The sequence below is a fragment of the Octopus sinensis genome, linkage group LG8 (assembly GCF_006345805.1).
Source record: "Octopus sinensis linkage group LG8, ASM634580v1, whole genome shotgun sequence".
NCBI classification, from domain to species: domain Eukaryota; kingdom Metazoa; phylum Mollusca; class Cephalopoda; order Octopoda; family Octopodidae; genus Octopus; species Octopus sinensis.
Genome location: NC_043004.1, coordinates 5,833,663 through 5,856,622, shown reverse-complemented (window position 1 = coordinate 5,856,622; position 22,960 = coordinate 5,833,663). Strand labels below are relative to the sequence as shown.

The following is a 22,960-nucleotide window of genomic DNA, read 5'->3' as shown; positions in this document are numbered from 1 at the left end:
AGTTTTAGTATTCTTGTTTGTGAGAACAGTCAAGTTTATTTAAGATATTCTCATTTTAAAATCATCTCTGGTTAATTGTTGTGAGGACGTTGGTGGAGGTTTGCTCTCTCTGAGTGCTCTTATTTCTTCATTATGCAAATTAATTTGTACCTACATATGTACTTGTTTCTATTGCAAGATCCAGTCTTTGTTGTGGTGAGATGGCTTGTGTGCCTCAATAACCCTGAGAGCTATGAGAGTAGAGTGCAAGCTCCTGTTAGGGCCTCCCATGCTAGACAGGTCAAAGAATAGTAGCCACACTAATATGGATCTCTCCTTCTCCTCCTTATCATCATCAACATTTAACGTCCATTTTCCATGCTGACATAGGGTAGACAGTTTGACAGGAGCTGGCGAATCAGAGAACTGTCCAGGTTTCAATTATCCATTTGTCCTAGAGGCAAAAATGGGTTTACATCGGGTTAACATTCCTACCGAGAATAAGGCAAAGTTACAGAAGCATCTATGACAATTCAAAACCAACAAAAGCTGAGAGAGGAAGACCTTTCATCAAGGTAACATATGAGAGTGCAGCAAAATCTGTAAGGCCACAGAACTGAAAAAGCAGAGATCCAACTGAAGAGAAACACAAAGGACAGTCTGGAGTTGAGAACAATGAAGAAAAGTGAACAATGGCCTATTCTCTGTAGTGAGGTAAGAGCTAAAGATAAAGAAAAAAAAAAGGTAAAAGGCACATACTTATTTTCCTAGTAGTAAGTTGCCTTCAGCTGTTGTCTATATAGGTAAGAGCAGACAAGTGGATTCTGATGATTACTTAATAGCAATGAAACTGATCACTTTTTTCTTGTACCAAGTTGCTGAAAGATCCCTTATTGGTTTAATTTCACAGCAAGACTGAAATACATATATGTGTGAGCCTTTATATTTATTCATATTTAAAAAATTTTATTTAGTGAAGGTACATGGTCTAGTGGTTTCAGGATATAGTTCACGATTATAAGGTTGTAAGTTCAATTCCTAGTAGTACATTCTTGAGCAACACACTTCATTTCACATGCCACTCAGGTGAAAATGGGTAACTCTGTGACAGAACAGTCTTCCAGTCAGGGGGAAAGTTGGCCTGCTTGCCTAACCAGTGGTGTGGCATGATTTGAAAGCTAAAACAATGCAAAGCGCATTGAGACCGGCAATGTATAACAACATCTGATAGTCTGGTCAATACCGTAATACTGTGATATATACCGCCTAGTACATCCATATATGATTTATCACAAAACTTTATGCCCGGCTTTTTTTCTTTTTTTTCCATGATGCAAATTCCATGGTGCAAAAATTATTTTTACCCACTCCTTCCTCTTTTAGTAGCTAAGTAGTTCACTTCCCAACCACATGATCTGGGTTCAGTCCCACTGCATGGTATCTTAGCCAAGTGTTTTCTACTATTGCTCCAGGCTGACAAAATACCTGTGAGCAGATTTGGTAGAAAGAAACTAAAAACTAAAAGTAGCTTGTAATATGTGTGTGCGTGCGTGTGTGTGTTTCTATCTATTTATCTTCACATCACACTATAATTGTAAAACTAAGCATCGCCAACATAGGAGGGAAACTGAAAAGTTCTTGGTTTTGGGTTAAAGAAAATACAGGAGGATCAGTTAATTATGATTTTATTCAACATATTCCTCATCTCAGATTCACACACTTATTGCAGCAGTCCTTCAGTTTTTCTAAGTCCTCTAAAAGGACTTGGAAGGTTGGACTTCTAGCCAGGCCTTTTGCAATACCCTTAAAACCAGGAACTTTTCAGCATCTTGCACAAGCAGTGTCCCCTGTTTCTAGTCTTCTATTAAAATGTGTCCAGCTATGAGGAAATATTACCTTGCTTGGAGAAACAAGCGAGGGTTAGTGACAAGAAGGGCATCCTTCATTTGAAAATCTGCCTAAACAGATACAGACTGACCCATGCATGGAAAGGTGAGTGTTAAAATGATAATGATGATATCCTATTTACTGATAAAGCAGGTTTGTGCTTTCTATGTTTGACTGTTGATGAGGTTCATGAAAATTGAAACATATCCATTCCTATTCTCTTCCTCCACCAAAAGTCAGACTATTAGCATGACAATAGAATTTTTTTTTATAAAAAAATTATCTCCCCTTCTACTTTTTAGATGCCAACTTATGCCACTAGGTTTTTGTTTTCTTTCTCCAACCATGAGAAACATTTCTATTCATTAATTTTTTGTACATCATTCAGTACATCCATACATATTTAATATATCCCAATATATGCCGTTGGCTTATTTGAGTTATTTCCCTTAGCTAATTTTTTTTTCTTATTTCTTTTATACATTTATTCCTTTTAAGCCTTATGGCAAGATACATCATAGTTCTATTTAGTTTTAGTGAACACAGAAGAAAAACAGAAAATATTTTAGTTTTAGGAGGGGCATCCAACAATAAAAAAGTTTTATTTTATACAAAAATCCTTTTGTTTAATCTGAAATGGAAATAAAAAATTTAATGTAGAAACAAAATTTGTGCATGTTTCTATGCAGAATTGCTTCAAGAAGCTACAATACACTTAAATACACACATACGAGTATATTAATACATATAAACGTGTATGCAACGAAGACTGTGAGCTGTTTAAGCTTTGCATTGAAACAAGAGCCTATATTATGCAGCAATCTTTAAAATAATAAAAACAATAGTTTATTGATTAAAAATCGATATTAATTGTAGTGTAGCTACTTGTATAGTCTCCCCACCCCCGAATTTGATTTATATCAGTAAAATGCGACTGCTGGAGTTTATTTTGTTTAAAATTCGTTAAAAAGCTAATAATCTTAAGTATATTTACCTTTACCGTATGTCTTACGAGAATTAATTACCGTCTGAATAATCGATTTCCGAATATATTTCGATTGAATATAGATTTCACCTTCGTTATTGATAATACACACATTTTGGAATCGAACCTGACTTTTTTGTGCACTGGAATGCTATAACTAGTCAATAAAGTACTCCGACATAATTTAATTCTGGAAGAATTAATTATTATTTTTATTTTTGCTTTGTCGTGCATGTGCGTAAACATATGTTTTCCTATATACATAACAATAATAAAAAAGACTAATTTATTCACGTTTCATGTGTTTATTATACTAGTGTTGCAGTTATTAAAGGACAGCGTATTTTAAGATATATATTCACAAGTCGAATACGCTTTAATTATTTAATATATGCGCGTTTAAACATAATTTTCAATTGGAAATACATATTCGTGACATGCGCGCACGCACTTATATATACGCAAACATAATATATATACATATACCCACACCCACACATACTCTTTTACTTGTTTCAGTCATTTGACTGTGGCCATGCTGGAGCACCGCCTTTAGTCGAGCAAATCGACCCCAGGACTTATTCTTTGTAAGCCTGGTACTTATTCTATCGGTCACTTTTGCCGAACCGCTAAGTTACCGGGACGTAAACATACCAAGCGATGTTGGGAGGGGGGGACAAACACAGACACACAAACGTATACACCCACACACATATACATAAATACATATATATGTATACGACAGGATTCTTTCAGTTTCCGTCTACCCAAATCCACTCACAAGGCTTTAGTCGGCCCGAGGCTATAGTAGAGGACACTTGCCCAACGTGCCACGCAGTGGGACTGAACCCGGAACCATGTGGTTGGTAAGCAAGCTACTTACCACACAGCCACTCCTACGCCTGAATATTTGAAATATACATACACACACACAAATACATACATACATCATACATACATACATATGTGCATGAGTGGCTGTATGGTCCAGACGTTTGCTCCTCAAACAATCCTAATATGTGACTCCTTGGGCAAGTGTCTTCTAATATAGCCCTAAGCTGACCAAAACCCTGTGAGTGGATTAGTTCAACAGAAACTGACAAAGATGCATCGTATAGATATGTGTGTGTCATTGAATGTCATTCATTTCCAAGATTCCGTGAAAACATGTCTGGCCACAAGGAAATATTATCTTGCTTAGAAACAGGTAAGGGTTGGTGACAGGTGGTGTTCAGTCAGAGAAAATCTGCCACAATAAACTGTGTATAACCTGTGCAAGCCTCAAAAAGTAAATGCTGAAACGATGATATATCATCATGATGATCATAGGCGTAGGCGTGGCTCTGTGGTAAGTAGCTTGCTTACCAACCATATGGTTCCGGGTTCAGTCCCTTGGGCAAGTATCTTATACTGTAGCCTCGGGCCGACCAAAGCCTTGTGAGTGGATTTGGTAGGCAGAAACTGAAAGAAGCCCATCGTATATATATATATATATATATATATATATATATATTGGCCTGCTCGCTTAGCCAGCAGGTTGGCATCATTGAAGGTTAAAACAATGTGAAGTGCATTGTGATCAGCGATGTGTAGCATCTGATGGCATGGTTGGTCACGTGATATATATATATGTGTGTGTGTTTGTCCCCACAGCATCGCTTGACAACTGATGCTGGTGTGTTTACGGCCCCTTTAACTTAGTGGTTTGCTAAAAGAGACCGATAGAATAAGTACTAAGCTAACAAAGAATAATTTCTGGGGTTGATTTTTTCAACTAAGGGCAGTGTTCTAGAATGGCCGCAGTCAAATGACTGAAACAGGTAAAAGAATAAAAGAATGATCACAATCATTTAACATCCATTTCCCAAGCTGGCATGCATTGAACAGTTTTACAGGAAGTGGCAAACTGGAGGACTGCACTAGGTTCCAGTCATCGTCTGTTTTGGCATGGTTTCTACAGCTGAATGTTCTTCTTAATGCCAACCACTTTACAGAGTGTATTGGATGTTGCTTACATGGCACCAGCACAGGTGCTTTCGTATGTGACACCAGCACAGTTGCTTATATTTCCTCACGTGATCATCTTTCTCTTCTTTCAGGACTGTCCTAAGCACAGGACGTATCCTATCTCTCTCTTCTGTCCTTTCTCTTGTCAAAGAAAATATTTCTCCAGCATTTGTTATTTTACCCTCATTCTGGTCTAGTGACCCTCCATATTTGTTTCCGTTCAGTTGCCTTGAATGTCTCCAATGTCCTGTTTTTGTTCCCAACTTTGACCCTCCATAAATCTTAAATTTTATTTTGGTATTTATGGGAGCAACTGTCTTCAAAGACTCATATGGTTGTTTAATGCATGAAATGAGTAGATAGACAGCCGACAACTGATGAAGGGTCATTCTTTATGTTACATGTCCTGTTTTCCAATTGTTTCTCTCGTTGTTTGCATATTGAACTCATTTGTTTTTGTATTTCATGTTGTTTACTGTTGGTGACGTCTTGTACCCATATATGCATATGTATACACACACACACACACATATATATATATATTATTTATATTATATATGTGTATATATATATATATATATATATATATATATTATTTATATTATGTGTATATTTTATATATATATATATATATATATCATCATCATCATCATCGTTTAACGTTCGTTTTTCCGCGCTAGCACGGGTTGGACGGTTCGACCGGGGTCTGGGAAGCCAGGGGCTGCACCAGGCTCCAGTCTGATCTGGCAGAAATTCTACAGCTGGATGCCCTTCCTAACGCCAACCACTCCACGAGTGTAGTGGGTGCTTTTTACGTGCCACCTGCACAGGTGCCAGGGGGTCCGGCATCGGCCACGATCGGTTGGAGCTTTTAACGTGCCACCGGCACGGAAGCCAGTCGGGGCAGCGCTGGCAACGGCCACGTTCGGATGGTGCTTTTTAATGTACCACCGGCACAGAAGCCAGTCGGGGCGTATGCATGTATATATACATACATACATATATATATATATATTATTTATATTATATATAAATTCAATTAGAGGGTATATTAACGTCGTGAAGGGATGGTTGCATCCAAAGAAATACTGGTTCAATACCCAGTATTTTTGGGGAATGAAATTCCTTTAAAACAATAGGTATATATAAAGTTCTGTTGTGTGTGGGGAGAGTCATTTTTTTTGTGCCTTAAAATTTAACACACTCACCAGTAAAATTTCCACTCATTCCTTATTTTTATTTTCTTAAAATCTTTGTTATGTTTTGCAATGTTTTCAATAGCCAAGACTTTTGAAAAGGTTGCAATGAATTGATAAGACCACATAACATCCAAAGGTTAATTTTTTTTCCTCTGATGAAATTATACATCACACAAATGTAAATTTAATGTACAAATTTGTAATTAAATTACTGAGTATTAACTGAAACGGCTGTAAGAAGCAAAGATAACCAATTTGTTGTTAATGATAAACAATTATTAACTTCCTAATCTCCATTTTCTTTTCTTCTTTTAAATGGATATAGACTATATATATATATATGTAGTATATATATATCGTTTCTATTTTGAAATTTTTTCAATATTTATTTTTGCTTGCAATAGCCTGTTCTTTTGGTTAAACTATCATATCTCTAGCTGCTTCAGATGCCAAGATATAAAAACTTGTCAAAGTATAGTACAACGGTTATGCTATGGAATGGCAATACTATTTTTTCATTTTCTGAAAAAGCAACATTTTGGACTTACAACACTTTTGCATCATAGCACGCACAAACATTTGGATAAGGACAAAGGAAAAGATAAATAAGGCACACAACAAATTTTTGGATTCAAGAGAACAGTAAACGAGTTCCATTTGCCAATAGCAAATGACTCTGAATCAGAAGTGAAAATAACCTAAAAAATTCATCAATTCTACAATATTTACTTGCCTTTACGAAAAAACAGTCTGTGCTTCCTGGAGAACAAGAGGATACCTATGAACATATTTGCTGTTTCAATGAGCATCATCAGCACAGCCTTGCTCTAAGGTGCAGGAGTGGTTGTGCGGTAAGAAACTTGCTTCTCAACTACATGGTTCCGGGTTCGGTCCCACTGTGTGGTACCTTGGGCAAGTATCTTCTACTATAGTCTCGGGCCAACCAAAGCCTTGTGAGTGGATTTAGTAGATGGAAACTGAAAGCAGCCTGTTGTATATATATATATATATGTATGTATGTATGAGCTCCTACCTCTGCTGTTGACAAGGGGCCTCTTGCTCAGAGTAAAAGGTAGACTGTATGACGCATGTGTACCAACAGCCATGCTACATGGCTGTGAAACATGGGCTGTGACTGCTGAGGACATGCGTAAGCTTGCAAGGAATGAAGTCAGTATGCTCCGCTGGATGTGTAGTGTGCATACTCGACAGAGTGTAAGTGCCTTGAGAGAAAAGTTGGACCTAAGAAGCATCAGATGTGGTGTGCAAGAGAGACGACTGTGCTGGTACGGTCATGCGGTGACAATAGATGAGGATAGCTGTATGAAAAAGTGTCATACCCTAGCGGTTGAGGGAACCTGTGGAAGAGGTAGACTCAGGAAGACCTGGGATGAGGTGGTGAAACACAACCTTCGAACATTAGGCCTCACTGAGGCAATGACTAGTGACCGAGACCTTTGGAAATCTGCTATGCTTGAGAAGACCTGGCAAACCAAGTGAGACCATAACCCGTGGCCTATGCCAGTGGTGTAACCAGCCCACTTATGCGTACTTTCCCTCATTGGACACTAAACTCTGCTTGCGAAGACCTGTTGAGGCAAGTGAAATCAAAATCAAATTTGATGACAGCACCGCTTGACTGGCATGTGTGTGAGTGGAGCGTTAAAAGCACCATCCAAGCATGATTGTTGCCAGGTCACTGACTGGCTCCCATACTGGTGGCATGTAAAAGGCACCCACTACACTCTCGGAGTGGTTGGCATTAGGAAGGGCATCCAGCTGTAGAAACTCTGCCAGATCAGATTGGAGCCTGGTGCAGCCATCTGGCTCGCCAGTCCTCAGTCAAACTGTCCAACCCATGCCAGCATAGAAAGCAGACATTAAACGATGATGATGATGATGATGATGATGATGTATGTGTTTGTTGTTTGTGTATCTGTGTTTGTCCTCCCACCATCGCTTGACAACCGATGTTGGTGTGTTTACATCTCCCTCATTTAGGAGTTTGGCAAAAGAAACCGATAGAATAAGTATTAGGCTTACAAAGAATAAGTCCTGGAGTCAATTTATTTGAGTAAAGGTGGTGCTCCAGCATGACCACAGTCAAATGACTGAAACAAGTAAAAGAATAAAAGAATAATAGAAATATTAAAATTACTAAGTCTCTATAAAAGAGATTATGGCAGTGTTTACTGGAAATTAATTGTTATCGCCATATTAATATGGCATTCTTATAGATATAAGAATAATCGCTGCCATGGTCAGCTCCATGAGGCCACCGCCATCAAGATATCATCAAGATAGATATCCATTATAACCTTCGAACAAGGGAGGTCAGCCGCTTCACACTGCCAGTCCGACAGCTACAGACGCGTTTCGGGGTATTGCCCCTTGTCAATGTAGCGCAGTCAGACCCGCAGGTGTCGCCACTGACGTCTCTGTTCGAAGGCTTATATTTACCTAGTTTCAGTGGAATACATCCACTTGTTTTCAATAATAGAAATATTAAAATTACTAAGTCTCTATAAAAGAGATTATGGCAAACGGGTCTGTAGCTGTCGGACTGGCAGTGTGAAGCGGCTGACCTCCCTTGTTCGAAGGTTATAATGGATACAGATCGTGTATCAATAGCTATCTTGATGGCGGTGGCCTCATGGAGCTGACCATGGCAGCGATTATTCTTATATCTATAAGAATGCCATATTAATATGGCGATAACAATTAATTTCCAATAAAAGAATATATAAATATATAATTTTGCATTTTAAATACCTTGGATGGAATGTCATCAGGGTGTACAAAAAGGACAATACAAGGATTACATTAGGATGCGTTTGGAACACTCAGAATATATATATTGTATATATACACATATATATTGTGTGTGTGGGAATGCTTCTGCAAATCAGTTCAGAAGAATTCTAAGCTCTTGAGATCATTTCCACCTTCTCATTTAAAGTCGGTTGCGATTGCCACCAGACATTTGTATATCATCTCTTGAAGCAAAAATAATTTTAATAAAAGGAGACTTTATCCTGCATGGTATTCAATAGGCATTTATTCTTCTTTATTGTGCAAATCCATGCCACTACCCTCACTAATTTTTTTTCTCTTAGCTCATTTTACTTAATTAAAGCAAACTACCTTAGGTTATAAATGTTCCTCTCTTAGTTTTGTATAAATATAAGTGTGGGCATAATTAAGAAATTTGTGTTGTAGTCATGTGGTTTAGGGTTCAGTACCACTCTGCAGTATCTTGGACAAGTGTCTTCGACTAAATCCTTGGACTAATGCCCTGTGAGTTTATATTGGGAAGCTGAGAGGAAGCCTGTCATATATATATATGTGTGTATGTATGTCATTGTTTGTGTGTGTATGTCATTGTTTGTCCCCTTCCACCATTTGATAACTGGTGTTAGTTCATGGTTCATTGGTTCATGTCTCCATGGTTCATGGTTCATGTCTCCATAACTTAGCTGTTCAGTAAATGACAACTGATACGATATATATTACACTTAAAAAAAGAACACAAGTGCTGGCATCAATTTTTTTGACAAAATGCTTTGTGGCAGTGTCCCAGCATAGCTGCAGTCCAACAATTATAATAATTAAAAGGTAAAAGATACCTATATCTTTTGCATGCTAGGGTCAAGGTAGGACTGCTGTGCTTTTGACATAATTATACAAGGTCTATTGAGGTAAATACAAGTGTTCACAGCTGTTCTGTTTGCCCGAGATCCCCACTTCCCCCCAAACCCCCTAATGGCCTGTAAATTCCAAGGAAATTATCTCCCCTTTCCATTTAGAATTCTAGTCATGCTCCCCTTCAATGTCTTTGTTGTTCAGTTTCATGCTACTGGCTTTTGTTTAGAATAGAGAGCCTGGATAGTGGAGATGAGATGAAAATAGGAGCTGAGCGATTCATGTCTGAAGGATGAATAAAGTGATCTGGATGTGAGAAAGCGATAATGAATGATGCCTAGATTGGAATGAAGTCTACAGATACTACAGAGGAAGAAAAATTGTCTAGAAGGTTTACTTTTGGTTTTGGCATTTTGATGAAGAGTAGAGGGTAGCAGTGTTTGGGAAGGTCATGAATAATCTCCAGGTTGAATAACTTTGCAACAGAGCAAGCCCTGCAAAAGGCATCCAAGGGCCAGGTGATGATGACAAACCAGGTGCATCATATGCCTGCAAAGAAAATATATATTTTTTTTCATTGGAATTGTTTTTTGGAGCTCATCATCATCATCATCATCATCATTGGACAGTTTGACTGGGCTGGCACATTTGAAGGTTGCACCAGACTCCAGTCTGATTTGGCATGGTTTTCTATGGCTGGATGCCCTTCCTAATGCCAACCACTCCAAGAGTGTAATGGGTGCTTTTACATGCCACTGGCATGGGTACTAATTTGTATGACACCGGTATTTGCTATGACAGCAATTTTATTTGGCTTAATGGGTCTTCTTCTCAAGCACGACATAATGCCAAAGGTCTCATTGCTTCTATGAGGCCCAACACTGAAAAGGAATTCAGCCACTTTGCCTCCGTGAGGCCCAATGCTCAAAAGGAACTCAGCCACTTTGCCTCCATGAGGCCCAACGCTTGAGAGGAACTTAGCCACTTTGCCTCCGTGAGGCCCCAACGTAAAGGTTTCTTTACATGCCACCACCATGGGTGCACTTGGCTTGACAGGTCTTCTCAAGCACAGCACATCACCAAAGGTCTCGGTCGGTAGACATTGCCTCAGTGAGGGTATCCAGCTGTAGTAATTCTGCATCAACAATTTCCGTCTGACTCATGTAAGCATGGAAAAGTGGATGTTAAATGGATGTATGGTATTGACAATGATGATAAATATCTAATAACAGGCTGACTGAGCTCCACAGTACTTAAAGTTTCGTAAGTGCAACTGTGCTCCTATATCCTTGGACGTACATGTTCTGTATATCTAAAGAGGTTACGACTCTAAAAGAATGCATTGAGTACTACCTTCAGACGAAGGTAAAGAATATGTGCAACCTGGTGTTTAGGGTTAGGGTTTAATGTTTAGGGATAGGGTTAAGACAAAAACGGGGGGTGTGCTTTTTCTTTACCTCCGCCTACCTTCGTTTGTTCACGGATCCATCTATCTATCTATCTACCCCTCCCTCTTTATGTAACTATTACGTATATACATTCCTCCCCAACACATACATATATACATATGAATAGAAATTTATACTCACACACACACAAATGTCTTTTTCCTTTTTTATTTGTTTCAGTCATTTGAGAACCACCTTTAGTCGAGCAAATCGACCCCACGACTTATTCTTTGTAAGCCAAGTACTTATTCTTTGTAAGCCTAGTACTTATCCTATCGGTCTCTCTTGCCGAACCGCTAAGTTACGGGGACGCAAACACACCAGTATCGGTTATCAAGCGATGTTGGGGTCAAACACGGACACACACATATATATATACATATACAACGGGTTTCTTTCAGATTCTGTCTACCAAATCCACTCACAAAGCTTTGGTCGGCCCGAGGCTATAGTAGAAGACAGGTGCCCAAGGTGCCATGCAGTGGGACTGAATCCGGAACCATGTGGTTGGTAAGCAAGCTACTTACTACACAGCCACTCCTGCGTCTGTGTATAATAAATAAAATCTATCTATCCATCAGTATACATACACATACAGCAACAATAATCCATATATATATATATATACTCGCATACATACAATACACACAGACACAAATGAATGACCACCTTAAGGAGAGTTGGCATAAAAAGAAAAAAAAAACTGGGTGGTTTGCTCCGCCTTTGACCTGACTGTTAAATGGTTGTCGGCTTATTTTTCTTGACGGGAAAAAGAAAATGTACTGTTATTTTAGGGGTGGTGAAGGTGAAACATAAGCTAAGCATGGGATAGTTAGACAAACAGACATACAGATAGATAGATAGATAGATAGATAGATAGATAGATAGACAGACAGATAGAATAAGAAAGCGAGCGAAAGAAGAGAGAGAGAGAGAGAGAGAGAGAGAGAGGAAAAAAGAGAGATGGAAGAGAGACAAACTGTAATAAAGGTGTGAGACGTGAGTGGTAAAAAATAATACAAAAAGCACAAAAAAAGAAAACAATATGAGAAAAAGCTAATATATCGACTTAGCAACAAGCCAGATTGTGCCCGTCATTATACACACTCAAACACACACACATACATACATATATATACATATCTATATATATATATATATATATATATATTATATATATATATATATATATATATATATATAATATATATATATATAATATATATATATATATATATATATATATAGTGAACACTATCGGATATTTTGCGAAAGAAACAGCTACTATTATTTATAGCATTTCTGTTTTCCGTATTTCCGATTAGCGACATTTTTATATGCCTTTTTTTCTGACCATTTTTCATGAGGGACTATTTTCTATCGCGGAAGAATAATAACAAAATAAAAAAAATTTAAATCTTCATCGCCGTTCCATCCTCTATTCGTTTTGTAAGCAATCAGGAGGTGTGTTCGGAGAATTCCGCAAAAAAAAAGTTATTCTTAGAAAAAAAGAAAAAGAAAGATTATTTAAGGGAACGTTGTCTGGCTGGACGTGAAAACTTTTTTTCCTCTATGTAAGTAAATATGGTGGAGTTGTGGTGATTGTTTTATTGTGCGTAACCGTTTTAGTATGTTAGTATGGTCTGTCTAGCTCCATCCTTCCCACGTCGCCTACGTAGTGTATAAATGTATTTAATACATATATGTATACATATATTTATATAGAGATGTGTGTGTGTGTGTAAATATATGTGTGTGTATATGTATATATATATATATATATATATATATATATATATTGTTTGTGTATGTATTTATGTGTGTGTATGCGTGAGTATGTATAACTCATCTATTGTTAGTGATATACTACTGTCGTTCGTTTTCCATCCTCTTTCTTCATTAGTCATTCTGTACTTCACTAAAATATTTTTTTCCACTCCCACTATTTCATTCTCACTAATGTCTTAAAGAGAAACTGACTTTATACGTTCCCTCCTTTTCTTATCTCTCTCTCTCTCTTTCTCTCCGTCTCTTTCATACTACACGCACACACACAAACACATATATATATATATACATATACACATACATGTATATGTATGTAGATGTGTGTTTCCTCTACTCTCTTTGTTTTCTAGTATCGTTCCTCCTCCCTCCCTCCTTCGCTCTGGTACTACTTCTCTATCACTGATTATCTCCTCCCATATAGGATTTACTGCGTCACTCTTCTGTTTGGTTACTACAACTTTCTCCCTTCCCCTTCACACGCTTTACAGATATATATATATATATATAATATATATATATATATACACATACATATATAAAAATATATATACATACATACATATATATATATATATATACATATATATATATGTATATATATATATATGTATATATACATATATAATTGTCTATCCATATTTGATAACTGGAAGTTAAATTAGTATATATATATAATTACTTATATGATAATTGAATTTTTACGATAACATTGTATCTTTTCAATTTTTCGTATTGTAAATAACGTTATTATATCAATTTTTACATTATCGTGCATTTTTATCCAACCAACTCTGTCAATCATAGCCCGCCTTTAACAATATTAGGGCCGTTGTCGTCAATGTAGTTCTCCCTCCCACTTATTACTAATATAACATTCTACTCATACTAATATAGAAATTTTTCAATAAAATAATTAAAAATCTCACTAATAATATCGATTTTGTAAACTATCCTTCAAAATCGAATGGAAAGTAATATTTTTTGGTCGCATGCTATTTTCAATTGCGTATGCATATAGACAAAAAGAACGTGTGTTTCGGTTAACGCGGAAGAATACGCTAGCTTCAGTCAGTCGCCTCCATGGCCTCCAAGCAGGGAACGTGGACTTCCCATCTATGGCGAACAGATGCCTGTCACGATCGATCCAGTATCCACATCAATGGTTTGCTTCGGCATTAAATGGCTACACTTGCTATAAGGAGATCGAATGAAGACTATGTGATGCCGACAAGTTCATCTCAGGTGAGTTTTTTCCATCTGTAGAATGTGTATATGTTGTTTTTCTCTCTCTCCCCCCACCATACAACCAGTTCCTAGTAGGGCTGAAAATTTTTTTTGAATGGCCTAATTTTTATGCACACCCCTTTCTTTAACCCCGCCTTGTAGGATAACCAGCCATCCCCTTTGGCTCTGTTGGCCGCTACTTGCAGCAAGATCGGGGCTCCACAAGAAGACGGAATTAACCAAGTGAGTGCAACTCAGGTCCGAATTATTGGTCAGAATCAGGTTACCAATCAAAGCGAGATCGTGGCCGGCCAGAACTGGGTTCAAGTACCTGGTGTCGTGGACTCTACCAAGCCAAACGCACCAGCTACGGCATTAACTACTGCTCCGATCATAGCCCAGCAGACTCCGCAACTGATTGCGTCCACCGGACCAGGTGGAAACATAACATACAATGTCATACCACCGTTCCAAACATTTACACTGGATGGACAAGAGGCCATCTTTGTACCTGCAAATGCTTCCACGGCGAGTGGAGGTCAAGCGATTCTTGCGGGGAATCAAGCTGTCCTAACGCCGACCGGACAAATTGTCCGAACCACCCAAGGCCTCTCGGGAGCCAACATTATCCCCAACAATGTCGGTTTCATGGGTAACGTGCTCAATTTGGGCGGTAATATGGTCAATCTGGCAGGAATGCAGAACATGGCCATACGGCAGCCTCTTATGCAGACAATACAATTGCCTTTGTCTCAACTCCAACAAATGCCCATTATACAAATACCCGTATCAACTGGGAACGGACAAACGACTTATCAAGCAATTCAACTGCCTCTTCAAGCTTTCTCTACACCAACACTCCAAACTGCTAATCTCATGGGTCAGGGCACTCTTCCCACACTTCATTCTTCAGCAACGGGCAATAACTCGAATCAAATCAGCTCCGGACAAAATCTTACACAGCAAGTGCTCGAGATAGCAGCACCAACTGAAATTAACGTTAAGACTGAGCTCAAAAGTAACTCACCGCAACCTCTCGTTACTACGGCAACAGATGTTACCTGCCCCTCTGTCAACAACATTCAACAACAACAACTAAGTGGTGGAACCGCGACCCAAACTGTATCCACGTCCATCTCGAGTACAGCTGCCTCGCCGACTGCTTCAAATGCTGGCTACCTCCCTCAGTCAGCGCTACAGACTATTCCCACTATCATTTCGTTATCACATAATCCTTGCAACCAGTCAGTGGTAACATCAGGCAGCCAAAATGTCCATTCACTGGCTATACCCCAAAATTCAGCCAGTTTATCTGGAACGTCAACTATTACCTCCGCAGCCAGTCAAGGCAGCATGGTGTCTAATATTATTACTCCTCAAATGTTACAAAGCGCAGCCAATATCCAGATTGCTGCTGCAGCAGCAGGCCAGAACCAAGTTATACAAGGCAGTCCTTGGATTCCTACACTCAACATTGCAAACATCCGACCTACCAACATACAGACTATACAAGTTCAAAACATCCAGGGTCTGCAAGGTCTCCAAGGATTCTCCGCCCTACAGAACGTGCAGAACTTGGCTAACTTTCAAGCTATCACTCCGCAAGGACAGATTATAGCGGCCTCGTCGCCTCTCCAAGGCATGGGCGGGCCAATAACGATAGCCACCACCACATCGGCAACTACTTCCAGCATGGCGGCCAGTTTAGGGGGTGGAGGCACAACTTCCTCCCAGTCGCAGGGACAGCAACTCAGCCCACAACAGATACAGACAGTAGCAGCGGCGGCCGGGATCAGCACTAACCAGATCAGCACAACTCCCACAGCCCAGGCTATCAGCGCTACACAGATTTTAGGTAAGTAGTTCAACATTATTTTAATTTTTATCTCAAACTCTTAAACTCTCTCTTTCTCTCTCTCTGTATGCATGTGTTCCAACTTGTACACCCATTTATTATTGCCACTTGGTTACAGTTTTAGTTCTTTTGACAAGTAACTCCCACCTGTGGAGGCGGCACTGTTTATGATGTTTTACTTTGATCGATAACCATGTTTATGATCGATGAGCTTTATGCCGATCGTCAGCCGAATTATTTTAATTTTTTCATAATTTTTTGTTGATCGCCTCTTGTTTTTGCCCACTTATATGTATTTTTTCTGGAACACATTTAGTCCTTTGTGTCTTATCCACAACATGCAGCTGTGTGTGTATGTTGTGATTTGCGTATGTAAACACTACGGACTTCAATACATATTTAACGCAAACCCTATGTATTTGTAACGTAAACTATATGTGCATGTATAATCAACAGCCTGTCTCAGTTATTCCTTCTTTATGAAATTGTAATTTCTAAAACTAGAAGAAAAATATGAATTTACCAAGTAATGTTTCAATTATTCCAACCACTAACAAAAGTTAAGTTTGCTCTTCTCACTTAACTTTGATAAACTTGACTTGGAATATTCAATAAAACTTTGTTTTTGCATTAGTTGTTGCTTGGAAATATTTATCTCTGACAAATGAAGAGAAATCCTTTAATGGCAAAGTAACTCTAAAAATTCATGCAAAATATCTAAATTTGCATACATGTGTCAACTTCCTGTAGAACTGGTGTAAAATCAACGAAGGAAGAGAACTGATCGATAAAATAAAGTGCCAGACAAGTAGTATATCGATTTAATGTTTCTGAAATTGTATCCTAGATGTGAATTATTCAACACTTTTGGCTCACATTTTCATTAGAGTTAACCAAAAAACGTTATTTCCCTTAATTTTACTTAACTATAATTGTACACTTAACTTCAGGTGGTTGGTATTTTTGTTTTTACAGAAGATCCAATAAATCGAATAAGTTCGTTGTAATTCTCATCATTTTCTATCGCTCTTTCAATATATCTTGTTACAAGTTAGTTTAAGTGTTCATCGTTGTACAAATTTATTTTAGAATGTGAAGTTTAGTTTGCAAACTTGGTTGAAGGCTCCAAGCATTCAAAATCGTTATATTTTATATTAACGCCCTGGAACCCATATCATTTTATGTTAATGCATATTTAGAAGATATTGGATTACTACTATTTTGTTAGTCACTAATAATTTGAATTTAATATCACAAAGAAATACGTAATTAGTTAACACAGCAGGTGTTTAATGATAAAAGAACTGACAATTCTTTCCAATATAATGGACATTTCTTTATACATTCCAGTCGCTGCTGTAAGAGAGCGTATTTCCTTTCTGTAGGTAAAATAGTAAATACATTTTTGTGTTGGCTGTTGCAAGGTTATTTTTCGAAGAAAGGATTAGTACAAGATCGACATTTCTCTATGTCTGTTTCTTTAAAACACCAATTTATAGTCCAAAGTTTCTTTGTGATATCCCTTGACGTAGAGATCATAGTTTCGGTCCTTCTAAACAATACTAATATCCTCTAGCTTCGTTTTATACAGGAAATGAAAGATTTAATTTGAACATTATAACAGTTCACTCCTCCCTTAACAAAATATATGAATTATAATTGATTTCTCATAATTTATACATTTATTACTTACACCCAAAGACTTGCTATAACTACAGATGTGTGCCCCCATACTCCGAATTTGTTTCCTCATAACTTACTGAAAAATACATGTTTTTAAGGAAAATTTCCAGAGATACATATTAAATGGTGTAAATGGAGGAGTTGTGTCGGAAATTATTGTGGAAAATGTTTTCAGAACAGTGAAGCGGAGTGTCGGCTAAAACACACCTCCATTTCTTTCCTCATAACTTAACGGATATTTTTTTAGTAAGCATTTTTACATATATTCATTTCAGATGGCGTAGATTAAGATTAGGTGTGGCGGAATAGCAGGATGGCATCAGATAATTCATACACTTCGACTTTGTTTCCTCATAACGCCTTGATGAAATGTGTCAATTATCCGCCCCCGCTAACCCCACCCTAATTTTTTTTATTTCACATCAAATTCCGATATAATCGTTATTCTACACTATCTGAAATGTATTTTTTGAAAATTTCATCGAAAAAAATATCCATTTTTCAGAAAGTTATGAAGAAACACACATCTTTCGTTATGCCAACAATAATAACAAGCAGAAAGAATAATCACGCGACGTCACAGCATTTTGTAATTTGGTGTCTCCACTTCAAACTTAGCGCTATATTATTATTACGAAATATTTTAGCTATTTTGGAGATTTTTCTCTCGTTGTCCTAGAAAGTGGGATGGGCAATCATACCGACAAAAGTGAAAGTTGTGTTAGTTTTCCAAACATCCTGTCTATCATAAATAAGTTTTCACTCTTATTTTGCTAAGCTAGTCTGGAATTTTTTTGGCTCCCGACTTATGACCTTGAATTTATTGTGTATTTAAAAACGCATTTTTTGTATATGTAGGTGTATATTTCACTAAATGTAACTACCCTCCATGTGACCCTCGAATGTCTGTATAATCAAATAAAATGTTATGCGTGTAGTCTGCTCTTTAAGCATGTCACGTTATAATAGCAGCTTGTTATGAAACGTTAATAATAATGTTAGAAAAGTTGACTACTTAATAATGATTACGTTGATTTAAAAACTTTCAGCGCTTAAATTATATTGACTGATCTGTTTACAATTAATCTGGATTGAAACCGTTCCGGTTTATCTTATATATGCATACATGTATATGAAGCAGTAATTGCTATTCCAAAACACCGCCTATACAGAGAAACATACAAACGTGCGCACACACATACACACTCGGTCTTTCTTCCTCTCTCTCTCTCTCTCACACACACACTATGTATGCCGGCTCTTTACGTTTTGTATACCCAAACATGTATCACAGACTTGTCTGTATGGCACCGTCTTATAGACGGTGCTATGTAAAAAAAGATTTACATCGTAAAGAGAAAAAGGAAAAACTACCTTTTTATTTTCTCAAGATGATTCGTGTGGTAATTGTCAAGAATGCCACTAAGAGTCGTTTATCGACTTGATGCAAATATATGTATGTGTGCGTTCACGTATGTATTTATTTTGTATATAAATGTGTGTATGTGTGTGTTGTGTAAGTATCTACACACGTATATACAGCTTCTTTCAACGATCAAAGGTAACAAGCTACCTCTGTTACACTCCATTTATAAATGTCTCTGAATGAAGAATGCATATCACTCAAGTGAGGGATATGAACTGTGGTATCATCACCCTAATGCAATGTGTTAATATGGTAGAGTAGTTGATCAAAAGATTTCTCAGCTACAGTTCTTCCTTCAGGAATACTGAGAAATGGAATGTAACAAAGCAAGGAAATTATATCTGATTATTGAGAAAGCTATAAATGATATCAGTTGGAGAATTTTTGAAAAGTGTTGAGCTTATGAAAATGGTAGCAAAAAATGTGGCCTCTGTACTGCTGAAAAAAGACTAATTTTGAAAGCCCATGGATATTAGATATGTCTTTGAATATGAAATCAGGGTCTATCAGTATTTGCAAACATTCTGATAAGTTGTTTTATAAAGTGACCATGGTCATTCTCATTGAGACAATGTATTTATACATATCTGGGTGATGAGAATGGAAATGCAAGGCTTCCATTCAATTATTTTAGAAAAAAGTATTTCTTTCTTTTATACATATCCTTTCAAGCCTTTTTTAATTGATATTCTATCATCAAACTACACTTCAACTTTAATTGATTCTTTAACTGGACCGCTAATGTTTTTCTATATCTATATTTGTTATTCAGTAAGTTAAATGTAAAGGGAGGTAAATTTGTTTTGGAGTTTAACCTCAGTTATACACTCTTTCACTAAATTTAGGGTTAAGGCAAGGAATAGACAAAATTTTTACAATCTTCTGAGAATGAACATAACAAAAGTGGAAGCAAGAACTATTTCGTTTGTACCTAAAGTGTTGCCTTGAAGTGATGTTTGAAATTGTTAGTAACATGGACTGACTGTTCAGTTATTATAGAAATATGTGAATTAGATCTACATTAGTGATATTGAGAACATAGCACTGTGACATATGAAACTTGGTTGTATACTCTGTACATGTATGTATATATGTGTGTGTATTTATATGTTTATATGTATTTATGTGTGTGTGTATATAAAAGTGTACATTTATATAAATGTATCATACACGTGCTTAGACTTTTCCTTCTCTGCACCTTTCCTTTCTCCTCTTTCTGATGAAGAGCTATGCTCAAAACTTTATAAAAGCTTACACCTTTTACCACCTTTACTGAGTGACAAGCTAATACATTCCATGTGTACATCCTGTTGGCTTTTTGTTGTTTTGTTACTTGTGATTTTTAATTTTTTAATTTTTGATTTGCCTATATGTGTGTGTGTCTGCGTGTAAATGTATGTGTGTTTATATGTACATAACTATATATATATATAATATATATATATATGTACATAACTGTGTGTATATATATATATATATATATATATATGTGCATGTGATGTGTAAATATGTGTTTATAGAAGTAAAAGTTCCTCGAAGTGTGCAGTGAAAATTTATTAATAATGTTAGAGAAATAAGGCAGAAATGATGGAGATATCTTAATATGTATATACAGATGCAAGAAGTTTGGATTTCCTTAAGGGAATGAGAGAAAGGTACTTGTATTTTGTTATGCCAGCATAGGTTAGATAGTTCAACAGGAGCTGGTGTGCCAGAGGACTAAACCAAGCTCCATTCTGTCTTGCCTTGGTTTCTATGGTTGGATGCCCTTCCTAACGCCAACCACTTTACACAGTGTATCTGGTACTTTTTATATGAGGTCACCAAATAATTCACAAGACAAGATCCTTTCAACTGAGGAGGGAGTTGTATTGACAGAGGTGGCTGGGACAGGATTGGTGTTTTGCTGTAGGGGAATTACATTGTAAATTCCAGCTAGAGAAAGGGGATTGTGGAGATGTGTCAGGGTGTACTACTAACTGAAACTTTTCTTTGGTGGGTTTATTTTAAGACTTTAATTCTAAGCTTTGCTTTTGTGTTTGGAAAGAATGATAATGTTTGCTATTTGCTATGATGAACTTGTTTCTCATCCCACATGGGAAGAACATCAATGGCACTATGTCCTATCTCAGATATGAACTGCATCTTATTTAAACTAATTTCCACTCTTTCTATAGCTGATGCCTTTGCAATTCTTTCTTTCTAGAGTGTCTCTTTTCCTCTTGTAGCAGTTACTGCAACAGTCATTGGAAATTACCCTTTTTTGTATTACCTGATTGATTATGTGGGTGGCAGGGATATTTAGTCCATTTGTTGAGTCTACCTGAGATAGTTCTTCACTTTTCCCCCCAAATTCTCATTTAGCACATCACATTGTTGTATTTTCTATGCTTCCTTCATGATATCAGTAAGAGTGAGTGCCTCATTATCATTATGTACATGCTTTTCCATATTGGCTCACTGTTTTGCATTTTGCAATTTGGATGTCTTTGATCCTTTTGACAAAACATTGGAAAACCTCTACATTCTGCTTCTCTCTGCTAAATTATACAGACAACACACATCTATAAAAGCAAGCATAGAAAACTGAATGTTAATGAATTTATATATATATATATATATATATATATCTTTTTACTTGTTTCAGTCATTTGACTGTGGCCATGCTGGAGCACCACCTTTAGTCGAGCAAATCGACCCCAGGACTTATTCTTTGTAAGCCAAGTGCTTATTCTATCAGTATCTTATGCCGAACTACTAAGTTACGGGGACGTAAACACACCAGCTTCGGTTGTCAAGCGATGTTGGGGGGACAAACACAGACACACAAACATATACACACACACATACATATATATATATATATATATATATATATATATATATATATACACACATATATACGACGGGCTTCTTTCAGTTTCCGTCTACCAAATCCACTCACAAGGCTTTGGTTGACCTGAGGCTATAGTAGAAGACACTTGCCCAAGGTGCCATGCAGTGGGACTGAATCCGGAACCATGTGATTCATAAGCAAGCTACTTACCACGCCTATATATATATATATATATGCACACTCCTCTATATATATATATATGGGGATGAAACATTTTGGTATTGCTAATTCAATGCTGACTTCTTTGACATCAGACATTTTTATGAACCTCTCATTTTTTCTCTCTCTCTCTCCGTCTTTGTGAGCATCTAGTTTGTATGTATGTGCATACCTCTGCATGTGTGTGTGTGTGTGCCTTCAGTGCCAAAATGTACTGTTGCCAAAGCAATAATAATAATTTATTGGAGATAGAGTAATATCTGTCTATGTGTTTTTCCTTCCCATTCCCCTTCCATCCATACCCCACTGCCATCACTTAGTAGCATTTTTCTTGTCTTCCTGATTCTTCTGGAGCAGTGATTTTCAACTATTTTCTGCATGTGGACACCTTTGGTCCCTAATTTACTTGGGTGGATCCTCACTGTCATTTGATGTTTAACCCATTTGTTACCATATTTCTGTTGAGATGCTCTGTATTTCTTTCAATTATTTCAAATATAACAACAAAATTTAGTAAAATAACTTAGTTATCATTCAGCTAGTGTTAGGAACATAAATTGTGACTAAGTTTTGGTGGAAGATTTTAATTCAAAACTTATGAAAACAAGACATTTGTACTACAGAGACAGAGCCGACTTCAGCTGGGTTGGTAATGAAAGGGTTAAAAAAAAAAACCTTATTGTATATTTATGATTAATTATTCTTAGGAATCGTGTATAAAATTGTTAAAATATTTTGTGTAATATAGAAGTATAACCAGTTTATTGCTCATAAATTTTAAT

At 37.0% G+C, this 22,960-nt stretch overlaps 1 protein-coding gene across 2 annotated transcripts in view; it reads left to right on the top strand.

Moving 5' to 3' along the window:
- Positions 1-12,575: 12,575 nt before the first annotated feature.
- The window catches only part of LOC115214759 (transcription factor Sp4), a 30,027-nt gene continuing 19,642 nt past the window's right edge, over positions 12,576-22,960 (top strand). Inside the window, exons 1-3 of one of the 2 annotated variants that reach the window (XM_029783783.2) lie at positions 12,576-12,721; positions 13,954-14,177; positions 14,322-16,014. In XM_029783783.2, coding sequence (XP_029639643.1) covers positions 14,115-14,177; positions 14,322-16,014 — 1,756 coding nt within the window. In that variant the 5' untranslated portion in view covers positions 12,576-12,721; positions 13,954-14,114. Of the gene's footprint in view, positions 12,722-13,659; positions 14,178-14,321; positions 16,015-22,960 lie in introns of those variants that run through there. The other variant, XM_029783784.2, reaches the window with a different exon arrangement.